Source organism: Cryptotermes secundus, unplaced genomic scaffold, assembly GCF_002891405.2.
Source record: "Cryptotermes secundus unplaced genomic scaffold, Csec_1.0 scaffold259, whole genome shotgun sequence".
NCBI lineage: Eukaryota > Metazoa > Arthropoda > Insecta > Blattodea > Kalotermitidae > Cryptotermes > Cryptotermes secundus.
Window position 1 is genome coordinate 348,137 of NW_019742445.1, and position 22,353 is coordinate 370,489.

Here is a 22,353-nt window from a genome sequence, read left to right on the forward strand (position 1 = left end):
GGATTTTAAAATTATAACTAAAGATTTTATAGTGCTAGTACAGAAAAACCAAAATTGACGTGTGCAAAATAATCTACATACCAGACAGATATCAACGAGGTAGATGTTGATAATAACGAAGAAATAACAATGTGTTTCTTAAATGTTAAATTTTAGACTGGGTTCAGTGTGGCAGTAACGTAAGAGTATACACCTGATGATGGCCGTTAGAGGCCGAAACATGTAGTGTAGAGGAGAACAAGATCAAGGACATATAATATATATTGTTTGCACTTGGGACGGATTTTGTATCATTTATTGTGATTTCTACCTGTTCAGAAGGCTCAAATCAGACTTGCAAGGCATGCGGTTTGTGGACGACGCCATCATCCAGAATGTTCGGGGGTGGATACGCCGCCAACCACAAAACTTTTTTGAAAAGGGCATCAGGATGCTTCCAGAACGTTGGAAAAAATGTGTTGACTCCGGAGGGGAGTACGTTGAAGACTGACATGTGCAAGTAAGTGTTTGGCAATTTTGGTTAAAAAAAAAAATCAGTCCCGGTCATATTTGAACCACCTTGTACATTACTAACAATTTCTCTTGATTGTGAATGCAACAATTTTCCACTCAATTTACTTCATGTAGGTGGCATGTTAAAGGATATAGAAAAAATGTACAAATATAAATAAACAAGAAAGAAAATCAATGAATAAAAATAAACAATAAAATAAAATATTAATACAGTAAATAGAGAATACTACACTCAAATACGTCTCCAAGAGTCAAAACTCTTTAACTTGACTGTACAAGGAACAATGCTTTTAACTGAACCTGAGACATCTGCTCGCACTGAAAACAAACGAATGACTAATCACAACACCCCTCAACTTTCACTAATGGACCTGCCCATCCACTGCGCAGCTGTTCCTGGACTGTCACTTCTAAATACCAAAACTATACCAAATCTCATATCAATTTTCTTTCATTTAGGCTGTTTATCGAAGGAATCCATCCAGGTATGAGGCTTCTTGGACATTTTCGCAACAAGCTTATTTTTTATGGTGGAGAGTTCTTAGCCCACCCTCATCCCCAAAGTTGGAGGATCACCCCTTTTTGGCTATCTGCGACACCTTATTCAATATATTTGCAGCTTCCCCCCATATCTGGAGGCTGTCTCCTCCATCCGCAACCTGAGGATGTGCCATCCAGTGGTAACCAGGGACCCACCTAACACTGGTTTATGTTGATTTAGATTATTATTTTATATTTGCACATGGTTTCAAATAAACCGTTCTGTATAACATACTGCACAGTTGCTAAAAGATATTTGAAATTAATATGAGGCATATATACGTAGGTAAGTCAATAAGTAAGTTACAAATGGATATAGAACTTAAATAAGAGTATTGATTTGAAAAATGCTTTTATTTCTCAACATAATCTCCCTGTACATTGAGGCACTTGTCCCATAATTTCACAAGCCCCTGAAAACCAGCAGCATAAAATTCTTTGGGCTGCTGTTGGAACCATACGATGACTTCCCTTTCTACACCTTCATCATCGGGAAAATGTTCAGCCAAAATATAATGTTTAAGAGGGCCGAACAAATGGAAGTCGCACGACAGGTTAGGTTTTCACAAAGTCTGAGCACAATGTGTGCCGCACATGCTGACCCCACAACACAAAATGCAAATAATGGGTCTGGCATTACAGCATCTCAATCGCTACCACGATGAATGACATGATATGCTAGCCTGAATTGTCACAGGTGATGAGTCTTGCTCCAAGCGACTTCCATTTGTGCGGCCCTCTTAAACATCATCTTTCGGCTCAACATTTTCCCCACGATGAAGCTGTAGAAAGGGAAGTCACCACCTGGTTCCGACAGCAGCCCAAAGAATTTTATGCTGCTGGTTTTCAGGGGCTTGTGAAATGATGGGACAAGTGCCTCAATGTACAGGGAGATTATGTTGAGAAATAAAAGAATTTTTCAAATCAGTACCCTTATTTGTTTAAGTTCTATATCCATTTGTAACTTACTTATTGACTTATCCCCATAGACAGTTTATCCAGATACAGCTAAGAATTTTTATGGAGAAGTTGTAAATTAAATCAATCATAAATATTATCTAAGTTGTTTTTGTAAGATGCACAAATCTAGTGACAAAATAGGTTACCTCAACTGTAAAAAGTCTGCAGCTGTTCTGACGCATCACATAATGGTTCATTAGTTTTGATGATGTATACTAACCAGCAGGATTTCGATTTCAGATTACAGCACTTGGACATGAATTTGTGGACCTTGTCTAGGTGGGTATTATCCAGTCATGAAGTAATTCTGAAGCTTCTTAAAGCCTGGTAACAAATGTTTTATTCTTCCTGACATCAGAGCCATGTTAGCTTTTGATTGGGTGGTTGTCCACCTCCACAATGGTACTTCTATTCATCCACATCAATCAGCACAGAACACTTACATGATTCCATATATAGATGTGATACACTAACGAAAGAGAAACAATGTGGTACAGAAATTTTTGACAACTGTGAAGAGAAGATGAAATAAAACATAGAACTGGACTCTTCCAGAAAGAACATGCAGCAGATCCAGGAAAGTACACAAATATGATGCAATCAAGCAATATTCAAGAGGTCTTGAGAATGTAGATCACAAAAGTGAGAGATATCAGCTGCAAAAGAACTTCTGTATAGATATACAAAAACAAAAACTCTAAGTTTGTAACAAATAGTTCTTTATTGTATAAAATTAAATGAAGCCAAATCCTACAGTATGCCTACTTTTATAAAGCACAGGTAAGCAAAGTACAGGGAGGTTCTTAACTCTCTTGACCAATTCACGTATCTGTGCTTCACAGCGACTGACGCACCACCAGCTGTGAGGCACATACAAATTTTGCCACTGAATTAATATGCCTGTTGGCTGGTAACATTCAGAATGAAGTAGTTACAGTTCACATGAAGTGTTGAAAATGCTGTCCCTGTCAAATTGCAGATTGATCTCACCTTCGATAACAGACTGCAGAAATCACTTGCAAGAATGAACACTGCCAGCTGGATTGTACTGCTGCAAGGCGTGGATTACTGTTGTTTTATAAGGTCTGAGCTTCAGCAATTGTGTTGCCTTTCTTGCATTAAACTCTTAACACTCCAGTTTCTTCAGCTAGACATTTCAGTGACTTTCTAGGCATAGGTTCACATCTGGCCCCTCTGTCATCTAACTTTACCCCGGTAAGCACTCAGCACTTATGTCTTTGTTTATTAAGAGCCCCATTCATCAAAGTTTATTCACCTAATTGTGAATTATCTGCTGGGAACTCTTTCATCATGAAATTTAGGTCGAAATTTTAGCAGACATTTTCTATCAGATCCGTTATTTCATGTTGTGTATCATCCAGAAATACACGTTGCTCTAAAGTACACTGCACCATGATAGAACACACTGCTCACTAACTGTAACCCAGAACAAATGCCTAATGGAGCTGATAACTGCCCCCTTTAATGACAAAACATAAATTCCCACACATGTACTGCAATGCACACCATTAAATATACGGCCATCAAGTGGTCCACAAAGTCAACAATGTTCCTTAATTCCAAACATTATCACCCACCAGGTATACTGATTCACTGGCAAAATATGTATGCATATCCCAGGCGGTGGTGCACCAGTCTCTGTGAAGCACAAAACTGTGAACTGGTCAACAAAGGTAAGAATTTCCTGTAGAATAGGATACTCACCTAAGGTGATGGTATATTTGGGGAAGGTTGTTGGTTGGAATCACCATTATACATCACATTATGACCTTCCTGCACCACCTGTGCAGCTGCTCTTGCTAGGGTAACCAGTCCATGATCACCATCACCCATACCCTCAACCATATCTGCAGCCTGTCCCAGTGTGGCCAACCCATGAGACAAATTATCTTCACGGATACTGTAGCTATGTAAATGAAGTGTCTCCAACCAAGTCATCATTCTGTGGTGTTAGGGAACTTACCATTTTTTATCTTCAGTAATTTTTTGTTTTTCATTTTGTTGCATGGTTGCCACATATGCAAACATATACTTTTTTTTTAATTTAACACACTGATAGAAAATGGAGTCAATCATAGCTTCATGGTTAACTTTAATTCCTTATTTCAGAAGTCCTGTTGAATACTACTGGCTACTGCAAGCTATGGAATGAAGTGGCGTTAATGTTCTGGAAAAACAGACAAATATGGAACCCTTATCTCAATCTAATTCTCATACAGGATAATATAATCATATCCATCCCTGTATAAAGTAAATCTTCTGTTTCCAAACTACTAATGTACTAACCATCAATCGCTAGACAGGAAGTTCCTTGGAAACAGAAGCCCTAAATTATCCCATCTCTTTGTAGTTACAACATTCTGCTACAGTAAAAAAATGAACTTTATTCTAAATGCACAGAGATATTGGGTTTTTGGACTTTATCCATTGTCCTGGTTTTTAAGATAACTAAGAAAAACACGAAGTTTCGGAAACTGGATCTGTTTCTGTCAATCACTGGTCCAGTGATTGAGGCTAGCTCTTTCTAAGGGACCCAACAGAATAGGTGTTTTTCCTCACCTGAGGATGGAAACAGATCCAGTTTCTGAAACGTCGTGTTTTTCTTAGTTATCTTAAAAACCAGGACGATGGATAAAGTCTGAAAACCCAATATCTCTGTGTGTTATACACTATCGTCAGAATCCTATAGTAACTAATTTATTCTAAATGGTCCTGATGCTGATGTACAATGCTTGGAATTACTGAGTTCTCAGAATCTGTCCATCATCCAGTATTCTGAAGAACAGAACCTTTCAGAAACTGGATATGTTTCCATACTAAGTTAAAATGTGAGAGTCATCTACAGAGTAGATGCTTCTCACCCTTTCACCTGAGGATGGAAACAGATGGCTAGGGTCCAAAAGCTCGGTAATCACATACATTTTACCTTCATGTACTGAGGTTCTGCATGATCAGTGAATTAACAACAGCAAAAGGATACGACTTTTCTTCAACTTCTGATTCAGTTATTGTCGGATAGATGAAATTCTCCTTGAATGCTGTCACTTCAGCCTCAACTTCAGACCAATCCAGTGGTTCATGAATTCCATCTTTTCCAAAACGCTGGTTATATCTTTCATAATGTACCTAAGGAAAACAGCATGATATTAAAAGAGAAGATGTAAATCACCATCTAAGCATATGTGGCTTATTTCTCATGTTGTTAATACTCCGACAAGTTTTGGTCTCATGAGACTATCCTTAGGGAGGGTACTTATTTTTACAATTCACATTCATAAAAACAAGGATTTAAGATCAGAGTCATAAATTTCTATGAAATGTTAAATCCAATATTATGTTAAAAACTTAAGCCATTATGAACTGAAATTTATGATTTTAGAGCTCAATATTAAGAAGGCATTATTATTTAATTTATGCAGCTCATGCTGTAAAAAGAAACTTCTTCACCTCTGAATAGAAGTTTCACTCACTCACTCATGGAGCTGAACCCTTCTTGAGAAGACGCCATTTGTCACCTACTCAAGAACTTCCCAACATTTCATGGAACCTGAAAGTTCATTACCATGTTCACAAGAGCCCTCCACCGGCCCCTATACTGAGCCAGATCAATCCAATCCATACCATTCCATTCGGTTTCTCTAAGATCCATTTTTATATTGTCTGCCCACCTACGCCTTGGTCTTCCCAGTCGCATCCTCCCTTCCGGCTCTCCCCCCCAATATCCTATATGCATTCCTCCTCGCCCCCATTCGTGCTACATGCCCTGCCCATCTCATCCTCCTTGATTGGTCATTCTAATTGCACTTGGATAAGTGTACAAGTCACCAAGTTCCTCATTATGCAGTTTTCTCCAACTTTCTGTCACTTCACCACTCTTCAGTCCAAATATTCTCAACACCCTCTTCTTAAACACCCTCAGTCTATGTTCCTCCCTTAATGTCAGAGACCAAGTTTCACACCCATACAGAACCACAGGCAAAATTATAGTTTTGTATATTCTAATTTTTATGTTTTTAGACAGCATACAGGGAGGCAAAAGGCTCTGGACTGAATGGTAGCAAATATTACCAGAGTGTTTTCTCTGCGTTTACTTCTAGACCAGGGGCAGCCAAACTTTTCAAATCATGGGCCACATTAGGTACTTCAGCACATTCAACGGGCCGGATAAAATGAGAAATTAATAACTCTAGGTATATGAGTTTTATTGAAAGCACAGAATTTCATAAAGTAAATACAGTATACGTGAGAATAAATTATCGTACATTAATAACAGACAGTAGCAGCAAGTGCTCATATTTTCATCACAAATTATAATAAAACAGTTAATGTGAATGATGGAACTCTTTCTGCGTTCTTAAAATCTGATTAAATTGAGGTTCAAATTTTGAAACGCTAATCATAAGTAGCGACTTTAAATGTTCATCGGATAAATTTGCCCTGTATTTTGACTTGATGTACTTCATCTGGGAAAAAGTTTGTCCACACAGATATGCCATCCCAAAAATGGAGATAAATTTACAAGCAAATTTCTTTAAATTTGGAAACTGCTCAGAGTTCAGAAATTCCTTCCTTGTATTTGGCTTTAAAATGATAATTTTCCTGAAGTTCAATAATTTCCATTTGAATTTGACTTGGGACATCTGCAGCATCATAGTCAAACGGATTTTGAAACAATCTAATTTCCTGAGCACTGGAATCCAAATCAGCAAATCGCTTCCGAAATCGTTCTTTCAAATCTGAAATGACTAGATTTGCAAACGAGGAAGGAAATTCTGCTTCACTCTTTTTATGCAACTCTGCACAGTATAGCATATGAACAAAGTTACAATTTTTCACTTGGCTTTCCAGAAGTATCAACTTTGCTCTGAATGCCTTGATAATNCACCGGCGATGATGATCTGTTACAATTACACTGCACCACTGCAAGAAGTCTTGTGCACAAGACGACTAGTAACGAACTGCTCGTGCTACCTACATTGCTGCGAAGTGACACTGCTGATCGAGGCCGAACAAGTATGAAGAAATACCGCGCAGTACACGGTCCAGATTTAGTAAAATTGTGAATAATATTAATATTGTGACATGTTGACCCCCCCCCCAGCGGCACGTAGCGCTCGCGTAATAGGCGAGTAATCACCCCGCATCCTGGTAGCTATGCAACGCGCGGTGACGTCACCGAGGGATATCGCGGTTGCTAGGCAGCAGTCAACAACTCCGGACAGCGTGGCTAGCAACAAGGCACCAGACGACAATTGTCCGATCAAGGCTACATAAGGAGCAGCGAAGGCTATTCAGAGTCAGTCAGTCAGTCCTGGAGCTACCTACGAGTCAGTCCTCGAGCTACCTCCGAGTTAGTTCCGAGTTAGCCAGCAACTAGTCAGTTGTATTGTGGCATTTGGAGTGTACTAATTGTGATACTACAGATAGCAGTAATCGTAAATCTGTAATTTGGGTGATTGTAANTCCCGAAAGAGGCTTAAAGATGATAGCCTGTCAAGAGATGGAGGCATATCTAGAAGAAGAAAAGCCGGCCCCAGTGGACATGAAACCTGAGGCGGAACAACAAGAAGAGGTCCCTGCAGACGACGTCGCAGTGATACCGTTCAGTAAACCTGAAGATGAATTGATGCCAATTACCCAAAAGGAGATGGTGGCCTGCCCAGTGGACACGAAACCTGCGGCTGCACAACAAGAAGAGGTCCCCATTGCAATACCGGTCGGAGTGAAGATGGCCTGCCGAGAATCGGAGGCATGTCCAGAAGAAGTGCCGGCTTCAGTGCACAGGAAACCTGAGGCGGCAGAACTACTAGAGGTACCCATACAAGACGCCGAAGTAATGCCGGTCGGAGAACCGAAGAAGAAAAGGCGCAGGGACCGACATCGACGAAATATAAAGAATTCGACACGGGAAAACTGTGGACCCCGGATGAAGTTGGCTGCTCCCTTCAGGAAGTCATCCCGTCGCGCGACAGTGGCACGACGTTGGAGAATTGCCTTCAAGAAGGATATTCCCCTGGGAACCTTTGGATGCCAGCGGAAAGAAGTGACCGCCATTGGAATAAAGATTACACGCTGTGTAGGACACAGGCGTATGGGACAGATCAAGAATAAGGTCGCACCGGAAATCACCAAGAAACGGACGTTCGGGAAGAGACTGTGGATAGGCCCGGAACGCAACACTGGCATCAGGAACCGAGGCCTGAGACAGCAACTACAACGCAGAAATGAAGTGAAGGACCTAGGCAGCGGACAGCTGCGATATGTGAAGGAAGCAGACATGAGAAAAACTGCAGGACTGCAGATCGCCAAGCGAGTAGCCGGATTTTCTGTCTGCCTACGACATGGCAAGGATTGGACACTGTGGAGGGGTCGACCCCCTCCAAAACGAAAAAAGAAGCAGGCACGGAAGAGGAGCCGGTAAAATAGGAGAACCGGCCTCCCCAGAGAGAGTGAATGTGCCATGGGAAAAAGCGATGGATGAATGTGATCTTCTGGCGAGCTGAAAGGAAACCGCTCGAGACGAGCTTGTCTTAAGAAGGGAGCAGATGTAACGGACGAAGAATAGTCGCTGCAAGAAGAGTAGCCGAAACAACAGGAGACCCTGCAAGAACAGCCACCGAGGAAAAGGAACGGGGATGCACCGTTAGGCTATTCGGGACGAACAGCCTTAAGGAGGGAGCAGTGTGACATGTTGACCCCCCCCACCAGCGGCACGTAGCGGTAACGTAGCGCTCGTGTAATAGGCGAGTAATCACCCCGCATCCTGGTAGCTATGCAACGCGCGGTGACGTCACCGAGGGATATCGCGGTTGCTAGGCAGCAGTCAACAACTCCGGACAGCGTGGCTAGCAACAAGGCACCAGACGACAACTGTCCGATCAAGGCTACATAAGGAGCAGTGAAGGCTATTCAGAGTCAGTCAGTCAGTCAGTCCTGGAGCTACCTCCGAGTTAGTTCCGAGTTAGCCAGCAACTAGTCAGTTGCATTGTGGCATTTGGAGTGTACTAATTGTGATACTGCAGATAGCAGTAATCGTAAATCTGTAATTTGGGTGATTGTAAGTGCGAATGTGAAATAAAATTCGCTATATAAAATACGGCGTGAAGTTATTTGTCGCGATATACGCCCAATACGCGACAATATTAACATAATATGGAATATCAGTATATTTTAAACACAATTTGAATTTGAAATCTATGAACAAGTATTTTTCTTACCAGTACTCACTGGAAAATTAGTTCAAGTTGCGCATTTCTGCAAAATTCTTTTGCGGGCCGGATATAATCACATCAAGATAATTTCCTAAGCTTGAAAGCAATTATTTAAAATGTTTCTGATAAGTCACACACACTGAACACCAAAACACCACTTACATTCCAAGTTATGGTATAAGAGATATAGTACAAGACAACTTTATCAAAATGGTAAATAACACAGTCGTCATACTGTAGCTTTCTACCCAATCAGTGACAATTTTTGAGTTCATAGATTTGTGGGATAGCAAGAGAACATTGCAAACATAAGTTTTAAAATCCTGTTCCACATCCCAAGTGTCTATAAGTGAGAACCTGGGTCTTGGAGTTTGCTTCAAACAGAAACTAAACAAGAACTGACTCAATGTGGAAGAAAAGTTTCTGTGTATACTTGGTGTGTGTGTGTGTGTGTGTGTGTGAGAGAGAGAGACTTGCTTGGCACTGAGTTTTCGTTTACCCAAAGTCCTCTCGCAGATTTTGGTGGCAGGTTGACTTACTGATATTCAGGGCATCAGCTAACATGCGCACTGTAACAGTATGGTCTTCCTGTACCATGTCTCTGATGTGAACCACGTTGTCTTCATTCTGGGAAACTGAAGGCCGGCCTGATCTTGTGTCATCCTCCACTGACACTCTGCCCGACATGAATTGCCTGTGCCAATCAAAAACTCAAACCCGAGATAACGTTTCATCGCATATGCATCACACAGAAGCTGCAATGTCTCTGTGGCTACCTTGCCCAGCTTCACACAAAATTTGATGTTAACTCATTCAAAATGAACGTTCACAGCACAAATCCACAACCGACAATTGACACGGGTTTTCCGCCATGCCCTGCCGCCTAGAGGAAGTTGAGCAAACTAACATCAATAATACAGGCGAGCTGTAAAATGTCCCGTATTTAGAACACTTTTTCTCGGAACTGCCACCATTTACCTAAGCCAAGATATTAAATCAGTCTCGGAACTTTATGGACAAAGGTTGTATGTTTGAAGTTTTTCTCTGCTTCTTGGAATATGTATGCATTTATTATTTAATTAATATCTACATATCAAAAACCGTTTAAATAATTATCATTTTTAGCTAGGGTTATGGGGTGAGATACATTCTAAATATGTGGTCACTGTCAAAAACGGATGAGAGCGAATAACTTACACCAAGTGACGTCTTTTTACATCCATGTAGGACAAATTTCTTCAAACTGCAATGCACTGAGCAAACTAGTCACACCATACTGTAGTATTGAAGGGCATTTCTTGCATGTAAAACTTCTTGCAACAATTTTGGGGAAAAAATAAGAACGGAAAATTAACTATTCTGAATTACAACAACTTTGATAAATATCCAGCAGACTTAATAAAATCTGAGTAATAATTATGGGACATTTCACCATATAACAAAAAGCAGCAAGAATTAATTCTAATGGAGATGTAGGAAGAACTAACTTTCACTGAAAACAGCAGTAAATATACTAGACCTTCCAACTCTCATTTGGGTTTCTACCAACAGCAGCAGTAATTTATAGTTCTTATTAGGAAAAACTAATTGGTCTACTCCGCTTGAAGGCTATAATAGTTAATAATCAGAATTGGTAGTAATGAATTTTCACCTTTTCACTGTAATGTGTGGACATGTATACCTCATTTTATGTGATAATGAAATGCACTTCTGAAGAAGAATATTAAGGGATTAGCATATATAATCTCTGATTGAAAGAGTTTTACATGATGGAAGGTATGAGTAGCATGGGGCTAAACTAAAAGTTCTGGAAATAAACTTCCCTTGCAAGGAAAACCCTGAGTAAATTTATCAATACAGATGAATATGTGGGCACTTAAGGATATTAAACATTAACGGCCATAATGAATTATAAAGGTCGCCTAACAGTGTTATGATAGTGTCATCTAGATTACAGAGGACTGGGCATGTAGCCAGGTTTGGGAAATTTGGAGTGCAGAAACCTCTTGGAAGGAAGTCACACAGAAGACTAAAAAGATGGGAGAATGGCATTAAAATGAATCTTAGAGAAAAAGGTTGAAGTCAGGAGATAGCTGAAACTGACTCAAGATTGTGTCCAATGGTAGTCTCTGGTAAACTGATGTGAAATCTTTGGGTTCTATTATGAAATAGTGTAAGGTAAGGGATTTTACCTCCTCAAGAATCAATCCAAGCCCTGGAGCTACAGGGAGATCTAATCGCTCTGTTTTCCACGCTCTGTGTATAGTATGGACGGAAGCAAGCCCTCTAGCCACTGCAATGGTCAAACCCACCATTTTCCGGATCTGATGTAGCATAAAACTTTGTCCCTTGACTCTCAACTCGGAAAATTCAAGGCCTTTACATATGAAAGGTTCTCCCATTTCAAAGCTCATGATATAGCGGTTGGCACTTGGATCCAGTGGTTTCCTGGAAAAGGAAGTATTGGTTTATTAATACCTATGCTTACTGATAAAATTATAAGTTTCGTTTATTTACACTTTATTACACATACTTTCGGGCAGTAAAATTGTGAAAATTGTGTGTCCCCTCAAATATCTTGAGTGTAGATCTAACACTGTCCATCACTTCTGATGTGATACGGTAAGATTCACTGGGTTCCACATTAGATGGTGCAAATGCAAATGTTGGCAATATGTATGAGTATGTTCGAGCATCACATGAACTCTTGCTGTTGAATCCTTTAGTTGCACGTTTAACTGCCAATACATGGATCTGTTCAGGTAGGTGGTTATTGATCATTTCCACCTTTGAATCTTCAGCTACAAAAACAACAAACATCTCAAAGAATTTTTTCTCACAGTGCTAACATCAAAAATTCCTCATAAGATAAATGGGTATATGAAGTTTACTCACGTAATTTGATGGAGACTACCTGACGTGCAGCAGAGACACCTTTGTCTGTACGAGCTGCTCGTTGGAACTGAATCAACTGGGGCGTATTGAAAGCCTCCTCGGTTATAAAACTTGCTTTTAGCAAAGCAGTCAACAGGTCTTCTTCAATTGTTTTCATGCCAGGATTTCTGTGTGACAAAATTAATGGCAATTTTATGGAATCTATGGTACAGCATTCTTAAGAAAACTGATCAGGAAACTCCCTCCTGTACACATTCTAGATAGTCACCACTTTAATCCCAAAAGCCTACTATTATTCCCTGACTTCTACAACACGTGTTAATATTGGCTGCAGTGTGATGATAACCGCTCTTCTCTATCTGGTGCATGGAAATCTACCTCTATACACTTCCCAATCAAGTTTTCCCAGTTTTCCTAAGTCCCTCCAGGCAAATGATGGGACAGTTCCTTAAGCCACTGAAACTGGCATGCCCCAAAACTCACTCACTCACTCACTCACCAACACCTTCCTACATCCTTAACACATTGAGGACCAGTCACATGATATCATGCTTTTGGCTTTCAAACATGGCGGATCGGTCGCATGATATCATGATTTCAGGACATGTTAGGTCGTACCACACTATACCTTTCTCTGGTGCCACCCAAATGAATGACTACTGCGTAATATTATGCCGGAATGTTTGCTTAGTAGGCAGTAACTCAACCTCGCTGTTTTGGTTCCCCTTCCAAAGGAAGATGATCTTTGACCCTTCAAGCTGTTATGTACCAGGCAGGAAGTTAGTGCAATATGAATCAAGGACAGAAGCGGTTGAAGACCAAACAATCTCTAATAAATATCTGACTTTTTCCCCGATGAGCTGTCTGACTTGTGAGAGGAGTAGTGAAAGTGAGACAGTGGCAGTGACAGGGGGCAACAAACAATTGTGGCCACAGACAATAAAAGTGAAAGTAGCTCTAATAAAAGTGCAGGTAGTAAAATTGAAGGGACAGCCACATGGGGAAAAGTAGACAAAATGCCTACTTTGGGACAGTTTACTGGAAATCCAGGGGTGAAACAAATTCCAACGGACCCAACGCAAGTGTCTGAAGTTGCAGAACTGTTTTTCAGAGATAGGGATATTTGTGTTGTGAATATGATTGCCACAATTTACAATTCGAGCAGGGTTGAAGTTCAAAGGAGACATGGACAAGTAAAGAAGCCTATTTGTATTTCTGAGTATAATACGTAGGTAGGCTGAAAAGTAATGCACACATGCTTGTAGAGTGCAAACGAAATGACCTTCAGAAGTGCGCCAGGTGGCATGTGAAAGTAACATTTCCCCTCAATATGCATGCGCAGGTTTGAGGTTGTTGCGTTCATCCAGTGTATTTCGAGAAGCAGAAGTATGGAGACGTGTTCTAGTGCTATGTCGAGAGTTAAACAGCGTGCTGTTATCGAATTTTTAACTGCTGAAAAAGTGACTCCTACTGAGATTCATCTGATAGGTCTATTGTAAATCGATGGGTAATAAATTTTCGTGGTTGCGAGCCTGGAAAAGCCATAATTGTTGATGAAACATGCAGCGGACGTCCAATTACTGCCACAGACGATAATCATCGCAAACTCGTCAACGATTTCATTCAAAATGACCGGTGAATCACTCAAAAGCGTATCGCAAAACATATTGGAATATCCAAGGAATGTGTCGGCTTCATTATTGAACAACTGGGATACCGTAAAATCTGTGCACGATGGGTACCACGCCATCTCACAGACGAGAACAAACAGCGTCGATTGGAATGCTGCGAGCAACTTTTGCAGCGCTACCATGACGAAGGAGACGACTTTCTTTTGAATATTGTGATGGGGGACAAGTCATGGGTCCATCGTTACGACCCGGAAGAGAAAAGACAGAGCGCTGAATATCGACATCCGTCTTCTCCTCAGGTGAAAAAGTTCAAAACACAACCATCTGCCAAAAAACTTCTTTTGACTGTGTTCTGGGATGCTCACCGAGATTATGTGACTGATTTTCTGGAACGAGGGGCAACGGTAAATTCTTCTCAGTACATACAGACTCTAAAACACCTCCGGCGTTGAGTTTGTCGTGTTACAGGCAGCCTGGTGCCAATAATCTTGCAACATGACAACGCTCATCAACACACCTCGCGCACAACTGAAGAGGCTCTGCGAAACCTGAAGTTTGAACCGATTCCACACCCTCCTTATTCCCCCGATCTTCCGCCTTGCGATTTTTATTTTTTTCCTCTACTCAAGAGAGACCTCAAGGGTGATCATTACACCTCGGACGATGAGGTGAAGGCAGCTGTCAAGTCCTGGATTTGAGAAAAGTCGGAAGAATTTTTCAGTGACGGAATGAAAAAACTTGTTACACGTTGGGAGAGATGTGTTAGCCTTAACGGTGACTATGTTGAAAAACAAATATATGCTTTTGAAACTTAAGAATTGTACTTCAATGTACTTTTTGCCCGATCTTGCTATTTGTTTCTGTTCGCGCTCTACAAGCATGTGTGCATTACTTTTCAGCCTGCCCACGTATGTTCATGAAGGGAGCTGATAGAGCCGATCAATACTTGGCCAATGATTCTCTTCCTAGGAAAAGAATAAAGTGGACAAAGAGAGTTGCCTTGTGGCTTATATATTGTGCCATTTTCAATTCATTTTTGGGTTTCAAAAATCTAAACCCTCATTCAAAATTGAAATACAAAGCATTTCTGATGAATGTGGCAAAGGCCTGGGCTACAGACCAGATGGTGGCAGCAGAACTAGAGTCAGACAGACTTAGTGCGACTGGGCCCATCAACTCCCACCCCACGCAGGCCTCATGTGGACCTCCCTGGGCAACTCTCGGGTGATATGTGGAAACATACCCTCATGAAAATTGTGAAGAGTGAACATTCCAAGAGGAAGCATCCTTCTAGGCAATGCTGTGTTTGCGCAGTTCACAGAAAAAGAGTATGACAGCCTACATTTGCAAGTTCTGTGTAATGCCACTTCACAAAGGGGAATGTTTCCAGAAATATCACACTCTCAAGCACTTCTAGGAGCATTGGTAAGTGTTCTCCAAAAATTTTAGTTAATAAAATTAATTAGGAGATTTTTTTAAAGTGAACAGTGCACAAGTTAGGGTACTGGGTTTAAAAATGCTGGCCCCCAGGGTGATTTAAATATTTAAATTGCTGGTCTTTAATGTGTTAATCAGCACATCATTCACATGAACCTCTCATACTATGCAACAGAAAATTGAGATAAAAAGGAAACATAGCAATGCTGCGCTCATGCTGGATGTTTTGGGTGGCAGTCACTAGGTAACTCAACAGCATGAGTCATCTGTGCAGTCAACAAATTGTGTGATTCATATGGTAATGGAAAATGGGTCAATCCTGCTCATATTTTATATCTTCAAGTCTGAATTCCATTACAGTCTCAAGGGGGTATAGGATTCTCAACTGAGTTTTCATAAATAAGCTACGGAATGGACCAGTAACAGGGTTTGCTCCCTCACTGAGCCAAGAATCAGTCTTGATGCCCACCTGGCCTTCTGGTCAATGAATGCCAGGAGCTCTTTACCCGAGGGCAAAGTGATCAGGGCATGAGGCTGACTACTCACCTCCATTTCATATTTAGGTTTAGTACACATTTGATTTTCAGCAAACCATGAATTCAGACTGGTACATGTGCAATGTGTTGAATCATATTAGAACTTAAGAATGTGTCACAAAAACATGTTTTCATGATGCGAGGCATCCTTGAAAACAGAATAGGGTCAATGCTTGAAATACTTACAAAACATGTTAAGTTTATGTCACTTTTTTACAGTAATAAGTAACGAAGGTAAGCTATAGAGTAGAGAGATCAGCATGCAGGGAAAACCCATGATGTTGTCTCTATAGAAACACAGTAAACTACTATTATACTGTCACAAGCAGCACGTTTCTGTCTTAACTGAACACCTGGTATTAGGACTTATGAAGATGAAGACCCCCACCCCTTCAACCATTCAAATAAGAAACAAATTAATATATGCAACCTGTATGAAGAACAGTACAGCAGAATGTCACATAACCAACTCTACAGCAATGACCCCAGGTCTCATTCAGGACACTTCCTCAGGACAGATAGTTATAACACCACAATCACTTCCTCCCCAACACTCATCCATCCACAGGTTTTCATCATCCTGATATCAAAAACAGTTAACATAACAGTTAAATATGGTGGTGGTCTAAGCCCCATCAGTCTCTAACATGTATCAGCTACATGGTATGTAATGTTACACAGGTGTAAAAGGACAAACCTCTGCATTCCTAAATATCCTTGTCCTGAATAGGCCAGAAGCAATGCAACTTTCCTCTTTTTCACCCTATCTGGTTCTGTACACTGTTTCTTTGAGTCTGTTGTATCAATGTCCTGCAATGGTCTTTTCTTGCTCTCTCCTTCACTGCTGACAGCAGATGCTGTATCACACATAGTGCGAAGAAGTCCACTCAATTTAAATACAAAACCTATAAAAAGAATTAAAGTTGAAATAAAACAACACTTATGTTGAAAGTTTGATACCAACCCAGCCTCACTTTCAAAATGAGCTCATCAGGACTATTTAAGTATCACACATCAACCTATAAGATGTCTTTCCATGGGGTATTTTTAAGGGTAAACCATTAAAATTGTCCATGTGCTTAAAAAATTAAGCACCACAGCTTGAAGACAAAGTGGAGAATGGATATACTGAATCATGTATTCTTTACTTCAGTACTCATTGGGATTGGTCACCTTCACGCCCCGACTGGTTTGCCCCCTGGGGAAAGCTATCTGGTACCCGCTGGACAGAGGCTGGGGGGGGGGCGCCGAGGAACCGGTCTGGACGACGTGGAGAGCAAAAAAAAAATTGCCTCTGCCGGGACTCCAACCCCTATCTCTCAGCCGTCCGGCAAATAAGCTATCGCTATTCCGACTACACTATCGCTATCCACACTTACACAAGGAAGAAAACTGATATATTAAATCTGACAAATAATTATTCCAAATATAATAATTATAAATATAACTCACCAAATTTCGAATACCTTAAACTGGAGCCCAATCTCGACATCTAAACCCGCCAATATTCTCAATAAACCAGCAATCTTATACAATACAAGGCGGTACAAGCTGTGTAACGAACGCACTTTCGTTTCCGAGCTTCTCAACACGGATCACAAGTCGGTACGTAAGTTCAGTTCTTCATGCGTATGTCACATCAAACCTGCATATTAAGACAAGCAGCTGCAATCCTTAGGTTCTGTTTCTTCCGTACACGATAATAATTTGAGCATGCACTAAAAAAATACCCATTCGCATTCAGACGTATACCCCGAAAAATAAATACAATACATTATACCTTACCACATACATAACTGCACTTTACAATTGTCGCATATTTAGAAACAGCTAAATATAAAGTGAATTACGATATAGACATAATCAATCCGTGGCATTATGTTACCAGACTCTGCATAACTTCGCCGTTCTTCAATAGTCGTTAAACTTACAGAACTACAGAAGTTGCGTACGGTTGGGTACTAATTAAAATCGATCAAAGTAGCTAAGGTTATAATTTATTTAGGGATCCGTGGTTATATTGGTCTACTGTAACAAGTCGTAACTACCCTATTATTCTCGAAACAATTGAATTTTCTATGGAAATGCGGGATCATTCCACTCGTACTTATTAGCTTCTCTGAACCGTATGCATAATGATCCTGGCGAATGTTCATGTGATGCACATACATGTCGTACAATACTGATTCAATCGTGGCGTTATAAACAAAGGCGAATTGACTAAATGACCACTAAGTAATACGAGATGCTCTCGCTCGCAGCCATGGTTTATCCGACGTACAGATTTAGAATCTTTAGCAACTTTAGGATCAGGATGGTTAGTTACTTAACCGTACAATATAAAATTTTGTAATCCATGGTGACATATAAACTATAAAGATGTGACATCTAGTGATCCGTGATGACGCAATAAGGAACCAACCAAGTCGTGATCACAAGATAGTGAAGTTTAACGTCACGTTCGGTCACGTTATCATAAAAAAGAAGTTACTAGATTGTGTTTACTAAAGACATCCGGTATTCATGCACTCTTGAGCTCTTGAGACTTTTGAACAATTTGAATGTTCCGATGGCAGAGAGTAGATGTGACTGAGGTACACGGATTGCGTAAACATTATTACGAACTAAATCGTTGAGCTTAGTCTTGCTTGATAAGCAGCCAGTTCGCAGACACTACAAATTGTTTTTCCAGGTTTGAATATCACATTTTTTACGTTTAGCATCCATTTGTAACCTATTTACTGACTCCCTCATAGCAGTCATGTTTAGAGATATTGGGTTTTCGGACTTTATCCATCGTCCTGGTTTTTAACTGACTTGTCCTGTATCATGTAACAATGATCTATAGAGACGAAATAAACAAATAAAAAATAAGATAACTAAGAAAAACACGACGATTCGGAAACTGGATCTGTTTTCATCCTCAGGTGAGGGAAAACACCTATTCTGTTGGGTCCCTTAGAAATCACTCGATCACTGGTCTGAGGACGGAAACAGATCCAGTTTCCGAAACGTGTTTTTCTTAGTTATCTTAAAAACCAGGACGATGGATAAGGTCCGAAAACCCAATATCTCTGTGTGTTATACACCATCGTCAGAATCCTATAGTAACTACTAGTCATGTTTAGGTTAATTATCCTAGGTCCATATGTGAATTGGGCATACGATTTTAAAATCTATACCAAGCTGTCCGAAAGAAAGTTACTGTTTGTCCTGTCACGCGATGCTACTTTTTATAAGCCACATCTTTCGGGAGATCGACGTCAGCCACGAATTTTTCTTCAAAAAGGCAATTCCTGCCACTTGATTTTATGTTCAGGTTCCTAGGCGTGGCGCTTAGCCATTTCACAGGCCACATATGTATCTTTGAAAGTGAGGCCATAGTACATTTTGAGCAATTTAATATAATTAGTTAAAACCTTCTCTTTCTCCGACATAGAAACTTGACGGGAATCATAGTGAGGTCTGATTCTAATGTTTTCACCATCATCGGTTTTGTCTTCCTAGGGCATGTCGGACAAGTGTTGGGCATTTTGCTCCATTTTTCATCTCAGAATTTCGCATCATTATTCCATGCAAACTAAACACTTTTGGAAAGGGTTAAGAAAGCTGTTGCAACTACAGAGGTCTTAGGCGGAGTTGAATTAAACAAGTGAAGTAATGTGAAGTGTCCTTGTTCGAGTGCAGTGAAACGAACACAAGCACGTGCTCTTTGATGACTTTATATGTTTGGATTTGCACTGTGTGTACCTTGTCTGTACACCTGTATTTTTCCCTTATGTTATAGACTCTCCTTGTTTGTATAACTGTAAGTTCTACTACCACCGGGTGAACAACCAGTTGCAGTAAAATATCAACAATAATAATAATAATAATAATAATAATAATATATTGAGTGGGGGGAGGCTTCATACATACTGCCTTCAGAGAGATTCCACTTTCCAGTTTCCTTTTCTTGTTTCACATAATATGTCTCCTGTGAACACGAAATATATTGTGACATGTAGACCCGTTGTTCGGCAACGACCGCGAAATAAGCAACTATACAACAGCCGTTGAAAAGGAACAGTTCCTCAAACAAGCCTGTTTCCACGGCAACAAGAGAATACAATATTAGGTAGTGATGTTTTCTACGCGGTCCGTGGTTGCTGAGTTAGTTCGAGAACTGCTGCGGTACAGTCGTTGTGAGCTGTTGCTGCTAGCTGAGAGCGGTGGCAGTTCCAGAACCCAGAGGAAGAGGAACGCCCGCCGTTGGAAGCCGCTACCAAGCAGCGGCTAGTGAAGACGTGACTGTGGACGTTAGTGTGTGTAATAGTAAACTGTAAAGTGTAGTCATCATCATCATCATTTATTTACATTCCATAAATCCACTACATATAGGATAAGGAATTAGTAATTGATAATACAAATAACACTACATAGAAATAACAATATAAGACTCGTTACATTATTCAATACCATAATCACAGTTAATTATTGGAGTCAAATTTACAGTCAAAGTATTCTTCCAAGGAATAAAACGAGTTCATCAACAGAAATCTTCTTAAAACAATTTTAAAATGTTTAACATCTTGAGCCAGGTTCCTTATATTAGGAGGAAGCCAATTAAAAACCTTAATACCATGGTAATACACTCCTTTCTGAAATACAGTCAACTTACATGTAGGATAATGGAATTTATTATTATATCTTGTATTCCTATTATATAACTCAGAATTTAACTTAAATTGATCTTTATTATTAACCACGAACATTGCAGGAGAAAATATATACTGAGATTGAGGGGGTAAAATTTCCAGTTCCCTGAACAATTCCCTACATGAATCTGTTCCCAGAGTTCATTATAATTCTAATCGCCCTTTTTTGCAACCTAAAGATATGAATACTATAAGGGGAATTACCCCAAAAAACCGAAACATAGGTCATAATTGAATGGAAGTAAAAAAAGTAAATCATTCTTAATTTACCCTGAGACATGTAAGATTTTAGGGCTCTAATCGCGTAATATGCGGAGCCCTGTATCAAAAAGTCCAATAAATCCGGTCATCAATCCAAACCCCATCTAGTTAATCACGTCACAATATGTATTTGCTGTTAATGGAATATTTACACAGCACTTGCCACAATATTTATTAAATTCAACAGCAGTAGTGTTGCCCATCTGCTTAAACAGAGAAGTCGAAAACTAAACACTATTAGTGTAACATAACTGCACGCGAAGAAGAAAGAAACAAAATTGCTAGTAACGCTGGGGCACAAAGAAATGGGAAACCTGAGCCCTGGCGAAACGTTTCACTGTGTCCCAGATGCACTACGTGAATGCAAATGGATGTAACTTAAAAACCAGCAACACGAAAAAGATTGACATGGTAACTAACTTGGGTAGAATTTGAGCTGTGCGCCTTAATATTATAACTACACAATAGACATAGGCTTAAGACACGCAGGAACACAATATTGTGACGTGTTGCCCGTGAACAACAAAATAAGAAATACATGTAACAACGGCAATCGTACTGAACCAGGATAAGAGCTTCAGTAAGTAGTTACAGCATTTTCTGATAAGGCGCCATTGATGTATAGGAAATAACATCTGTCTCATTTTGCCCCATGTTACCCTACTTCTCCATCTCCTCGCATCTGAATATCGTAAATTTTCTTTCTGAAAATAAAAGTTTCTTTCAGCAAATTTGAACATTTCGTCCCATTATGATCCACTGGTAAGTTACGAAATATTATTATGCCAGTGTTACGTGTTAAGTTATTAAACAGGGGGTTTGACTGGCAATCGGATTTACTGGGCTCTTAAAACCCGCAACTACAGTCAAGTATAATAGTTTCGCGGAGGCACACACTCTAGAATTCACTACAGCATGCATTTAAGTCTTCTTAGTCTGATGTCTTTATCGGTTGTCGCCTAGTAACGGCTCTCAACCCCATACATTCCTCAGCTTCTGTGTGCTGTATCCTTACTGGCCGACGATTACCTCGCAACACTCTTTATGGCCGCAGCCTCTGGTCGCTGTCTGTCTTCTAGCCGCTGTCCACCCCTGGCTAGTATGTACTGGCTGCCTGCAGATCCTCTCACAATCCCTGAACTTCGCGCAACGCTTCCAACAATGTGGACCCCCCCATCTTCCACGCCCCAGGTGTGTTTGTAGAGCTGTTCCCTGGCAACGGCTGTCTGCTGGCTTCACAATTCGGGCTTTCAGCAGACATGCCACAATACATTCTTTCTTACGGGACTCTCAGAGTCCCGGGATTTGAAATTTGAGGTTTTTGAGGGTGGGCTGACACAAAAATTTGATTTGGGCCGTTAAAACGCATCTGTGAAAGAAACGCGTTACTTAGCTTCAAGGAAGTTACCCGCTACCTCCAGGCGCAACGTGGCTGCTCCAGTGCTTCATGGCGTTCATGGCAGCCTGCGCAAGGAAGGAATAAAGACGAAAGTTGTGGCGGAAAGCAAGACAGTCGTAAATCGTTATACCAATGTCGGTAGTGGAAGGTGATGTAGTAGCAGTGTAATTACAGACCTGCTTGAAAACATGAACCTTAATTTAATGAAGTTCCGCGTAGAAATTTTGTCCTACGGCTAGTCTTTGACTGGGC

General features: G+C 40.4%; 2 protein-coding genes across 11 annotated transcripts in view; one reads left to right on the top strand and one right to left on the bottom strand.

Moving 5' to 3' along the window:
* The window catches only part of LOC111873147 (tRNA pseudouridine synthase A), a 28,591-nt gene extending 10,834 nt beyond the window's left edge, over window positions 1–17,757 (bottom strand). Inside the window, exons 1-9 of one of the 9 annotated variants that reach the window (XM_023867602.2) lie at window positions 17,530–17,731; window positions 17,197–17,389; window positions 16,442–16,649; window positions 12,141–12,307; window positions 11,779–12,046; window positions 11,438–11,693; window positions 5,015–5,160; window positions 3,739–3,976; window positions 2,234–2,482 (exon numbers count right to left, since the gene is read on the bottom strand). In XM_023867602.2, coding sequence (XP_023723370.1) covers window positions 3,739–3,976; window positions 5,015–5,160; window positions 11,438–11,693; window positions 11,779–12,046; window positions 12,141–12,307; window positions 16,442–16,649; window positions 17,197–17,236 — 1,323 coding nt within the window. In that variant the 5' untranslated portion in view covers window positions 17,237–17,389; window positions 17,530–17,731 and the 3' untranslated portion in view covers window positions 2,234–2,482. Of the gene's footprint in view, window positions 1–2,233; window positions 2,483–3,738; window positions 3,977–5,014; window positions 5,161–11,437; window positions 11,694–11,778; window positions 12,047–12,140; window positions 12,308–16,441; window positions 16,650–17,196; window positions 17,390–17,524 lie in introns of all 9 variants that reach the window. The other 8 variants (XM_023867607.2, XM_023867605.2, XM_023867606.2 and 5 more) reach the window with 8 other exon arrangements.
* Window positions 17,758–18,201: 444 nt separating this feature from the next.
* Window positions 18,202–22,353, top strand: part of LOC111873157 (beta-mannosidase) — a 30,318-nt gene continuing 26,166 nt past the window's right edge. The window contains exon 1 of one of the 2 annotated variants that reach the window (XM_023867634.2): window positions 18,202–18,436. The gene's annotated coding sequence lies outside the window, so the exon portion shown is untranslated. The remainder of the gene's footprint in view (window positions 18,437–22,353) is intronic. The other variant, XM_023867635.2, reaches the window with a different exon arrangement.